The sequence below is a fragment of the Gobio gobio genome (genome assembly GCF_949357685.1).
Source record: "Gobio gobio genome assembly, chromosome: 23".
Lineage (NCBI taxonomy): Eukaryota > Metazoa > Chordata > Actinopteri > Cypriniformes > Gobionidae > Gobio > Gobio gobio.
Window position 1 is genome coordinate 29,637,788 of NC_137119.1, and position 12,398 is coordinate 29,650,185.

Below are 12,398 nucleotides of genomic sequence, written 5' to 3' on the forward strand. Positions count from 1 at the left end.
GTTGAATAGTATGTTGACGGAAGTTGTGGGATTTCATGTGTTGCGTGATATCTCTGCGCCCAAGTAGCAGTGCTTCGCCTGTGCTTCCCCATAATATAGTTATGATGAATGAAAATTTGACATTTATCTGCTTACCCCCAGGCCATCCAAGGTGTAGGTGTCTTTGTTTCTTCAGTAGAACACAAATGGAGATTTTTAACTTCAACCGTTGCTGTGTGTCACTTATAGAATGCATGTCAATGTCTCAAATATCAGACTTGTCACTACATAACTATGTATTTTTTCTTCAAAAATGGTGTTTTACAAAAAAAGCATTTTTTGGCTGCCTAAATGTCAACTACCCATCTGCAGATTAACGATGCAAAATTCAATGCAAAGGGAGATATTTTCTTTTACAGAAATAGTTTTTAAAGAACCACACAAACCCTAAAATTTACATAAACCCTGCCCCCGGGACCATGCAACAAAGGGGGCGAGGCCATGTTGGGCTGCTTTAGAAAAGAGGAAGAGTTGTTGTAGTAGAGCACATTTAGGAGTTTGCTCAAGCTGTCGCCCGTCTTTTCACATTTGTTGCAATACAGTACGTTAGGGCTGCATGATTATGACAAAAATTATAATTGTCGATTATTCCCTTAAAGTTGTAATTGCAATTGTTAAATATGATTATCACAATTTACATTGAATGATGTTTTGAATAGCTTTATACCTTTGTTTGAAGCAACTGCATGCCATATTTTATATAAAAATAAAAAAGCAAGCTGAAAACTCTTCCATTGCTTTTCTGTAGCATTAATCCTCAAATGTCAACTATACATTGGTTTGACTTTGAAAAAAAAAAAGTTAAAACATCCATGGTTCAATAATAGGGGCTTTTGCACCGGGTAGTTCTAGGAACTTAAGCATCAAGGTGGTTCCCAGAGAACTAAATGTTCCCCTAGAGTCATTTTCCTGGTTGCATTCGCACCGGCAGTAGGAACTCTAGCCGTGCTTGTTGTTTTGACTCATATTTTGACGCCGTGGTGGACATTTGCTTTGAGTCTATACACACCACACTCCCATTCTCCTTCTTCATTCGTTTATGATCTGTTTAACAGTCCTGTCTAATACAGAATGTTATTATGTCGAACTGTTATACAAAGAAAATAGACATTATATGAAAAAGTATTAGCGTTTGATGTTTGACATGCATGGTTGATGTCCAGTGTCACTAGCTGAGCAGAAATACATAATCATGTTTCGCTTGCTCCACTCAAAGTTGCGTTGGATTTTCTCCTTAGCATAAAGGTTACGAGGTCCATCTATCACTGTTTTCCATGTTAGTTACACTGCTTTTTAAAAATGGCGGGTGCTGGTGTTTCGCGTGTGTTCGACCAGTCAGTGTACACTTACGTCACTCGTAGTTCCTTTTGTGCTGGGTTAGTCCCTACTCTGAAGTAGTCATGATTCACCTCTCACAATGTAACGTGCTCTAAACACACCTCTTAAGCACACAGAATGTGTAAGTGGATTTTTTTTTTTTTTTGTAATTGCGGCTTCCGTGATCGTGATTAGAAATTAGATTAATTGTGCAGCCCTACAGTACGTAACACAAATGCAATAGCATGTCATAAAAGCAAGATGACAATATAAGTTATAACTGTAATTAAACTAAACTATATCTGTTTTATCTTCATGCAGCATATATTAGCTGCCTCAGTAGGCATCTTACAACAGTTCCCACACTGATTTATAGATTATCATGACAGAACATGCTAATCAATGACTTGAAGATAGTTAACTTCACATCTGCTACAAAAATTCATCAACTAGTTATTCAGAAACGTCCTGTTGCATTCTACATGTTGTCACTTCTTAGTGAGTCTCTCCATCATTGCCCGACTCTGGTTTGAACATAAAAGGCATAAAAGTTTCTGACATAATCAGAGTTTCCTTCTGGTAATTGGAGCTGCTAACACAAGCTCTTGAAGCTCCGCCCTTTTCTAGAAAGGGGGCCGGGGAGCATCAGCTCATTTGCATTTAAAGGGACACACAAAAAGGGTGTGTTTTTGCTCACCCTCAAAAGGTGACAATTTTAACATGTTATAAAAATAATCTGTGGGGTATTTTGAGCTGAAACTTCACATACACACTCTGGGGTCATCAGAGACTTATTTTACATCTTGTAAAAAGGGGCATAATAGGACCCCTTTAAGATCTCTTTATGAACTTTTCAAAGAGTCAAAGTGGTAGTTGTGTATAGCTGTCAATGGAGAGTACAGAACTGGCTCAGATTTTATTAAATATATCTTCATTTGTGTTCCGAAGATTAACGAAAGTCTTACGGGTTTGGAACAACACAAGGGTGAGTAAATGATGACAGAATTTTAATTTGTTTGGGGGAATTAACCACTATTTTAAACCAAATTTACAGTTTTTCCCAACAAAACAATGGCAAGAAAAGTCTGCAGAGATTCTATCTGGGCCTGATCAGCCATTAGAGATGATAAATTTCCATATAACACAGACTGTAGCATTTCTGTATTGTGTGTGGGTTTGTGCCGGTAGGTTTTTTATATCTGTCCATATGCGTAGGCGCGTTCCACCAGATGTTTGGAAGTATTCGGTACCTTTGTGTTTGTTATGGCTGCGGGCTGACCGATTTCTTTTATACTACCTCATGCTTTTCCCCCTTCCCAGCTCAGCAGAAAGTTCTACAGGGTCATCTGAGGGATCATATAGAATCATTTTATATATTTTTTGAATACCTAATGGTATCAAAAATACCATTATAATACCATCAAAAATACCCTTGTGCATGAAGAGATCATCCGGGTGGGTGGTATCCAAAATGAAACCTATAGTCAGAGTTGCCATATACACTCAAAAAAAAAAAGTACTATATGGCAATAAAAGTGGTTCTTCGTCGTAATCATAGAGGAACCACTTTTGGTGCTATATAGCACCATATCTTAACATGTTCTGTATATGGTAGCGGTGCTATATAGCACCTTAGTCAGTGGTGCTATATAGCACCTTATCAAAAGAATCGCTGAAGAACCACTGAAGCACCAAAATTGGTGCTATACAGCACTTAAAAAGGTTCCCCTATGATTACGAGCCAAGAACCATTTTTAGTGCCATATAGAACCTATTTTTTTTTTAGAGTGTAGAGAATTTTTTTTATAAAAGTCACAAAGGATGTTTGCAATGTCCTGCTGTTTGTGTCTGTGCAACATGCATTGCATTCAAGTGAAGCGTGGGTGTGATCTCGTCTTGTGTGGCATGGCTTGATGACTCATAAATGCATTATTGTGATGTTCTATCTCCATCTTTCACCCCCATCCTCACGGTAACCCCTTCTCACCATCATGACCTCATGCAAACACACAATTCAATTCAAACCCACTGGGAGGATGACATGCTCATCCTGCTCTTCCTTAACAGAAATGGCGCCTCTGTTGTTCAGTAGAGTTCAAAAAGCTTCCTTTAAATATTACAAGCTATAACACAAAAATATCTTGTCACTTTAATTTCTCGGTTCCATGTATTGTTGCTTTTGTTCCTGCTTTAATCTTACATAGAGGAATCTTCCTATCTGCAGTGAAAACATGATGCCTTCTCATGCTCCAGGGACCTATCAGCTCTTATCCTTACGGAAGGACTCTTTATCTCTATCTTTCACTCGCTATCTCAGTAAATGTGTTATTACTGTATATATATGATTATGTGATAAAGATATGAAATTATGATGTTGTCAGAGCACAAATGACTAATTAGCTTCTCTGGTAAGCATCACTATTTGTATTGCTCAATTGGGAATTTTTATGGTGCGGTATGTAATTTCTACTTCTAGTGGCACCAAATGGAATTGCAATAATAATAAATCTTTTGGAAGCGATTACACTGATATTCTCCAACAGGACAATAAAGCGGATTTAAAAAATGCTTTTACATTTATTTAAAGGAAAGGCCCGAGCCATATCTAGAGACCAGAATATTATAGAGACTTCGGAATAGGCTCTTGACTTTTTTGACAGTAAGCACCCACTAGATTCTTACATAGAAACCACCCAGAACATCCTAGAATCACCTAGCAATGCCCTAGAAACTATCCATAATAATTTACTATAACATCCTAGAAACAACCCAGAACACGTAACAGCATAGCAACACACTAAAAAAACATTCTAAAAACCTTAATCCCCACATAGCGATGCACTGGCAACCACACAGAACACCCTACAATTACCTAGCAACACCCTATCAACCATCCAGGATACCCTAGAATCACCTAGGAACAACCAGAACATGCAGAGCAGTATAGAAACGCACTCCAAAACACTCCAAGCACCTTAGTACCAACATAGCAATGCCCTGGCAACCACCCAGGACACCCTACAATTAGGGATGCACCAGTTGACCGGCCAAAAATCGGTTTTCTTTGTATTTTTCTGCCGATTTTTCCGGAAGTGTGCCCGTGTGCACATACGCCTATATTGCAATAATTCGCGAACATGTCACTTGTGTGTTACAAACGGAAACTGGAGAACTGAGGGAAGAGACTAGATACGCTGAAGGGAATGAAGATCCGCTTTCCTGCGCGAGCTGAAGTTGCGCAAGCTTACCTCTCCGCGCCCTGCACAAGCGTAGATAGTGAGCGTTTGTTCAGCTCAGCTTCTCACGTGTTGGATCGGATGAGAACGAAACAGACTAACTTGTGACAAAGCTGAAATACTTCTTTTTGTATTCTAAAGAAGAACATGCATGCACTTTTGAAATGAAATACTATCAGTTCTGTAGCCTATAGGATGATCATTTTTATTTTAACTTAAAATTAAATTTGATTAAAACTTAATTTAAAACTTAAAAACTTTATTTGATTTAAAAAGCACCTGCTGTAGCATCTTAGTTTTTTTCGTTGCACTAAACATTATTTGATTTTTGGGACAATTATATACTTTGGTTTTATTTAATTTCACTGGTAAAGACTTTTCTTCTTTACACTGAATTTAAAAACAAATGCTGATTTGAGTAACATCTTTGTTTGGTTTGCAGAGTATGCAGTTGTTGCCTTTAATTTCACCTTTCAGCCTTTTAATTTCCAATTCAATTTCCCGTTAATTTCAGATTGCGGACTTGTTTTCATTAGCCAAAAGCCAATTTAGCCTGTTAAATGCCAAATAAACATCTTGTTCATATATACTTTCATTCTTTTATTGTGTAAAAAAAAAAAAAAAAACGGAAATCCGTATCGGAATCGGACAGTTTTCTTGAAAAAATCGGTATCGGAATCGGCCATGTAAAATCATGATCGGTGCATCACTACCTACAATCACCTAGCAACACCCTAGAAAACATCCAGAATACAAAAGAATCCCCTATAAACAACCAGAACATGCAGAGCAGCATAGAAACACACAGAACACCCTAGAATCACCTAGCAACACCATTGAAAACATCAAGAACACCTTATACTCGCCTATCAAAGCATCAAAGCAAACCATCCAGTAAGCCATATAATCACCAACACCCTAGATAACATCAAGAACACCCTATTTTCACCTATCAATGCACTTCAAATCATCAGCCCTAGCAACACCCTAGAAACAAGCCAGGACACATAGCAGCATAGCAACATGCTACCAAAACTCCAAACATATTGCACACGCATGGAAATGCCCTGGCAACCGCCCATAACAGCATAGATTTGTTGCAGCAACTTAGGCAAGCACCACTACAAAAATCTAGTTTAACATTACTACATGGCAACAGTACCAAAAACAAGACTTTTGTGGGTTGCGTATGCTGAATTACAAGTCATATAAAAAGTATTTCCATCTCCTATAAGGTCATTGAGCTTTCTTTTTCATTGAATGGAGAAAGTTTGTGTCTACGTGAGTCTTGTACAGTAATACTGTATATCCTGCTTCCTGTGTGTAACTAAGACCTCTAAATCTCTCTGTTTGCTTTCCTCTCTCTCAGTGGAAGCCATTGTGGAGTTTGATTACCAGGCCCAGCATGATGACGAGTTGACCATCGCTGTCGGTGACATCATCAGTAACATCAGGAAGGATGAGGGGGGCTGGTGGGAGGGAGAGTTGGACGGTCGGAGGGGGCTCTTTCCCGACAACTTTGTCAGGGTAAGTGCTGAGCTCAGTAATTTGCTTTTGACCTTTCACTGCAGGAGGCAGTTGATGAATTCACAGCAAGTCTCATCCCAGGCCATCAGTTCTTTGCCCTAATTTAGCATGACCAAGCTATTAACACTAAATGTGTAAATGGGTGTGAGTGTGTTAGGACTGAGTGTAATAGAAAAAGCAATTATCTTGAAATCTTTCACACTTTTGGCAAAAACCAATACATATGTCTATATTTATATACGTACGTGTTCTGAAAAGATTAATTTCAGTGCAACCAATATTTCAATCAAACACCAATTACGACCAAATACACTACAGGTTTTTTTTTTTTTAAAGACATTATTAATTTTAAACATCAAGGATGCACTCAATTGATTAAAAGTGTCACAAATAAATGTTGTTCTTTTAAACTAATCAAAGATTAGTCAGCGTATTAGTATGATTTCTGAATGATAATGTGACCCTGAAGACTGGAGTAATGCTGAATAAATTACATTTTAAAAGATATTCAAATAGAAAACAGGTAATAATAGTAATAATATTCACAATATTACTGTTTTTACTGTAGATCAAATAAATGCAGTCTTATTGAGCATAAGATGCTTATAAAAATAAAAAAATCGTACAGAGCCAAAGCTTCAAAATGTAGTGTAGATGTTTAATGAAAGAAGCAATCGTAATAATCTAGTAATCTAATAATCAAGAAATGTTTTCCAGTTGTTTTACTAAATTAAAAGAATGGATTATATAAAATTATTTTTATTATATGAAGAAAAATAAATCAGAGAAATACACCTTTTAAACATGTAAATCTTTCAAATTAAAATAAGTATGATTTTTTTTCTATTAAATAAGTGATGCCATTTTTTTTTACATTGTTTTGAGTGATGATACAAATTATTTTTGAATCAGAGTTTTTAACATATTTACTTGATTCTCAGAAAATAATTTGAGCTTAACAATTCTTGGTAATTTTCTTATTCACAGTGTCACTTTTTTTATCCTGAGTAAAGTCATTGTGTATATTAGGGATGCTCTGATCATTCGTCCGCAGATCAGTATGGACCGATAATGACTTGTAGTGACTCAATTTGGCCGATCTCACAAACTGATTGCAATTTGATGATGAAAAACCATAAAAAAGTCACCGCCGACACACATGCTTAACTGTATACAGATGAGGCTTTTGCGCCATGTTTTGCTTTGTAACTTCACAAAACCACAGTAAATCGCAAATCTTTATTAAGAGCATTTCAAATGAGCCCACACACAATATAACATGATGCGTAGATCTTCAGAAAACCCTCACGGAGCGACATGACATGCTGCTTGGCTAAAGCCATAGGATTTCCGGGATCCTCTCATATCACGATCATGACGCAGTATTTTTCAACGCCTCTTGAAAGTTCAACCAATGAAAACTGGACCTCGGGTATGGTGGGTAGGGATGATGTGTCGATGAATGAATATTCGTTATATATCACCCAGCACTAGGTGTGTTCGCAAGTGTGTATGTTTGTGTTGACCTGGACTCAGCAGGCAACAATGAATGCCGACTGTCAGAGGATGGCGAGGTTGTTTGTGTCAGTGTGTGTGCATTGGTCACACTGAGCTGTAGCACTGCAGACGAACAGTAAGCTAATGTTGATATGGAGATAAAGAGATAGTATCTCTGTGACTTGTGTGTGCGCTCTCTCTCTCTCTCTCTCTCTCTCTCTCTCTCTCTCTCTCTCTCTCTCTCTCTCTCTCTCTCTCATCTCTCTCTCTCTCTCTCTCTCTCTCTCTCTCTCTCTCTCTCTCTCTCTCTCTCTCTCTCTCTCTCTCTCTCTCTCTCTCTCTCTCTCTCTCTCTCTCTCTCTCTCTCTCTCTCTCTCTCTCTCTCTCGACATCAATACATCAGGGGCATATTGCAGCAGGACACCTAGCAGGTTGTCATGAGCTCAGGTGTGAGAGTCCATGAAAGCTTGTTAGCATAGTAGCGCTATATACTTGTTAGCATATACTTGTTAGTGATGTGAGATCTAGTCACGCTAAGTTTTTTTTATTTATGCTTTATTGTAAACACACTACTGCAAATGTTGGTGTGAACATTAGTGAAAGTCACGTGGTTAGCAGAGATTCTCAAAGCTCGTGTTAGCAGGTATAGTTTTTATAACCGTGTTGCAAGATGAATCATTTTCTTGTTCTTTTAGTTTTAGTTCTTTGTTTATTTGTTCATTATGATATGCTCATAAATGATAGCATCTGAAGTTTGACTTTATCAAAGTTGGAAACTGTTCATCAAAAAAAACATAATTTTAATTAATTTTAAAAATCTTTTCTTTCTCTCTAAAAGCTCACTCAAGTTTGAGCCCACTAAAGACTATCAAGAGTCATTTGAAGTCTGAATCAAAACAGTCTAAATTTAGTCTCAAATCAATTAAAGGTAGGGTAAGTAGGATTTGGGTAAAAAACTTTTTTTACAAATTTGTTTAAACTTTCTTTATATATCAATACATAATTAAAATGTAAGTACTCTGAAAAAGAAAGTATGAAAATTGAGTGTCTGTAGACCTCTCACGACTGTTTTAAAGACAGCTCATTATTTCCATTCACTCCACCTTCTCCCTTCTGGGCTCTTTCCAAAGCCACGCCCCCAAAACACATGAACGCGCTACGCCGACCGCTCAGCTGAAAGACGCATTATTTACCTGAGACGAGCGGAGAAGAAGTGCATGTAGTGACATCATGTCAGAATCACATGTAATAAAAAATCTAACTTTATCATTATGAATATAAACAAATAAGATGTCTTTTAGTACTCACTCTCAAGCTAGAATACCGATACTGGTAAAGTTCTAAATACACACACAACACAGTGTCTACGACACACACAGATACAAGATAAAAACATCAGTAAACATAGGTAGAGAATATAAAAACAAACCAAGGGCCGAAATAAACGTGCAGGTAAAGTTCCTGGTGAACATGGTAAAAGAGTTTAGACAGAGGGTAGTAGCTAAAGCTAACTTAGTTCTAAAAAAAGTTCCTGGATGCGGTGTACTAGCTTTTACACATGCATTTTGTTATCTAAAGTTACATTTTGCGAAATTCAACACGACAGCGATCAACTTGAGCTAAGCATATTGAGTATTTATCATCTCTACTAATGGCTCGCTAGGTGTATAACATTGTAACTTTATGCTAAGTAATGTTATGTTGGCTATATTAGGCAGCTACGTGTGCTAGTGAGACATGCTTCATGAAAACATAAACCAAAAAAATGTATAATCAAAATGAAAGATTACCTGTCCAGCAGAAATACAGCCTCTTGAACTCAAACGGGTGCGCCAGGGTTGCCAGGTTTTCACAACAAAATCCGCCCAATTGCTACTCAAAACTAGCCCAAAACAAGCCCAATAGTGTTTCTCCGGTAAAAATCGCGTTTGGGGGGTAAAATATGTGTCTTTTTGGTAGGGCTGCCTGCTAAAATTCGCAAATCCCGGGGCAAAACACCACATAATTGGGGTCGCTTCAACCCGTGGACATGAAAAACAGCCCGCGGCAACAGTGTTTGAAGTAGCCCGACTTGGCAACAGTGGGGTGCGCGCATGTGGGCAGATCCTGGAGCAAAAGCGGCGGTAGCCATGGTAGCGAGAGAGAGTGACAGGCGCCCAAGCCAATCACTTGATTCGGCCCGAACTAAAATAATGAGCGGTGTTTATTGCAGATTAAAAAGTCTAGAGTCACTCGATTTTTATACTCTCTTTTTCAGAGTACTTAAATTTTAATTATGTATTGACATATAAAGACAGTTTAAACAAATTTGGACAAAAGTGTTTTAGATCATACTTACCTATCCCACCTTTAAATAAGAATTTGAATCAGATTTTATTTTGATTGATACAAATTAATCATTGAATCAGAGTTTTGAATTGAATAATTGAGCTTAACAACCAGACACTTTTCTGTTGTGTGAAAAGAAAAGATTGCAAAAGTAGTTGGAAGACAGTCTTAAGGAAACTAAATGGCCAAATAAAAAGTGCTTTACAATATCCATAATGTTGCTTTAGTCTTCTTTTAGTGTTTGTTTATTTGTTCATTATTATATGCTCATGCAAATTAAAGCATAAATCAAATTTGGCTAGGAACCATTCATCATCATCATCAAAGAAAAAAGAAAAGAAGTAGCACCAAACTCTTTTAGGAAAGTTTTTTTTTTCTGTCCATAACTTGTGTTGTTTGAGTCATTTGATGCATGAATCATCTAAATTTAGTTTCACAAATTGAGACCGTTGACTGTAATTTAAAAAAAAAAATGTTTTATATTGATTAAAGAGGACAAGATACTGTAGCTTGGAAGAAAATTTATTTTATTTTGATCCTACGACCTTTAACTTGTCTGTATAGGCCTATAAATGATGCAGTTATGCAGTGAGACTGCTTCGTAAGGTCACTTCCTCTTCTATGGTTAGAGGGAAGTATATACTTCCTCTGATGGCACTGGGGAGAATAGATGCAGTGAGGTGGTGAGAAAGTCTACCGGTGCAATTTACACACGCTTTTCTCAGCTTGAGCTTGACCAATGGGCGTTTCAGACAGCACTCAATCTAAATACATTAAAACAATCCTCATAGAAAGTTATTCCTTAAAAACTATTTCAAGATTTTCTGCACAGACTAGAAGCTGATTATAAAAAGTACGTAGAGAGAGATAGTTCTCCCAAAAACGAAAACTCTTAGAATGTCTTTCTAAATTTGTATGACTTTTCATATATTATTCAATATTTTTTTCATAAAATTAAAGTCAGTGGGGTACAGTGTTGCATTGACTTTCATTATATACAGTCAAACCAAAATGTATTCAGACACCTTCAACATTTCTCACATTATCACAGTTTATTTGCTATAGTTTAGAAAATGGTAATAAAATATGACAAGAGTGTCAGAGAGTGTCAGAACAAATTCATCTTGATAATGTCAGATAACTTTGATAGAAAGGTATGTAATGGATTACAATCAACCAATCAGCTGTCAGCTGTTCAATTTAAGTACACAATTAGATAATACCACTTTAGGTCAACCAATGACCAAACAATGCTGAATTTTGTTCAGTCTGTGGTGTAAAAGGTTGCATTAGCAAGGAAAGAAAAAACACTTGAGCAAAACATGGTCAGGTCAAAGTGTCTTAATAATTTTGGTCCCAAATTTCAATGTATGAAGAATTTTTGGGAAAATGTCAGTTTATTTTGCTATCCTCACTTACATAAATGAACTATAGTGTCCTGCACCTACTAGTAAAACATTATATCTGGTGTCTGAATAAGAACCATTCTTTAAAATATCTTCTTTTGTGTTTCACAGAATAACGTCATACAGGTTTAAGTTTGTCAAATAAAAGGCTACTAAATAAGCTAGATTGACGTTTCCAGTCTAAGACTGGTTTGCATAGTAACCATACACCCACATATCATGCGTTTTTTTTTTTTTTTTGTTTGTTTTTTTTATAAACACAATCTGACCTTCAAATGGATGCTCAAGAGTATTTGCACATTCCACACCCATTTTCAGAACAATAACACTAACGCAAAACGCTGATTTTGGCAGTGTTTCAGAAGCGATTCACGGTGTCTGCATACTAAAGCAGGGCCGGTTTTGTTATGTTCCCTCTGTGGGTTTGGATTGTGCTGAGTTGGGCTATCAGTAAAACGGTGCGTGAGTCAGATTTCCACCTGAACAGCTCAGAGCACACGCACATCATACGGCTCACAGTGGTCTTGGAGCAGCCGAGCGAGGTTGGAACATTTGCACTATCGTTATGTTTACGCTATTGTAAATTCATGCTCCGTGTTCACAGTTCAGCAGCTTGATGACCTTAAACATGTCGAGCAAAAACGAGATGTGTAAATGTGAGTCAACGTGCTGGTTTGTATTGAGGACCTTTCGTGAGGAAAGTTTTATTTCTCAGAGGTTGCTCTTTTGGCCTGTTTACATTAATGATTGCAAGCGGAGCCATTTTTGACTACATATGTGTTTCCAAAAAATAAATATAAATCCAATCATCTATTTTTACGCACTTTATGCAAACATTCCAAAGTTTATTCCATGATGTATTCCTTTATTTCATTCCATATTTTGTTGTACATTCTCTTCACCTCATTTGACAGCTGTTTTTGAGTTTGGTTTGAGTGATCAAATCACATTCAAGATGGATATCAATCTGTAGCACTAGCTATTGTATTAGGAAAAACACATTGTGTCCATGTTTCCGTTAATATTTAGGGCCCAAGCCCTGAAAGGG

General features: G+C 37.1%; 1 protein-coding gene across 6 annotated transcripts in view; it reads left to right on the top strand.

Annotated features, from left to right (window-relative positions):
* sh3kbp1 (SH3-domain kinase binding protein 1) overlaps positions 1 to 12,398 on the top strand; it is a 77,786-nt gene that overhangs the window by 18,521 nt on the left and 46,867 nt on the right. For all 6 annotated transcript variants that reach the window (XM_079806500.1, XM_079806499.1, XM_079806501.1 and 3 more), the window contains exon 2: positions 5,962 to 6,119. In XM_079806500.1, the coding sequence (XP_079662626.1) occupies positions 5,962 to 6,119 (158 nt within the window). The remainder of the gene's footprint in view (positions 1 to 5,961; positions 6,120 to 12,398) is intronic.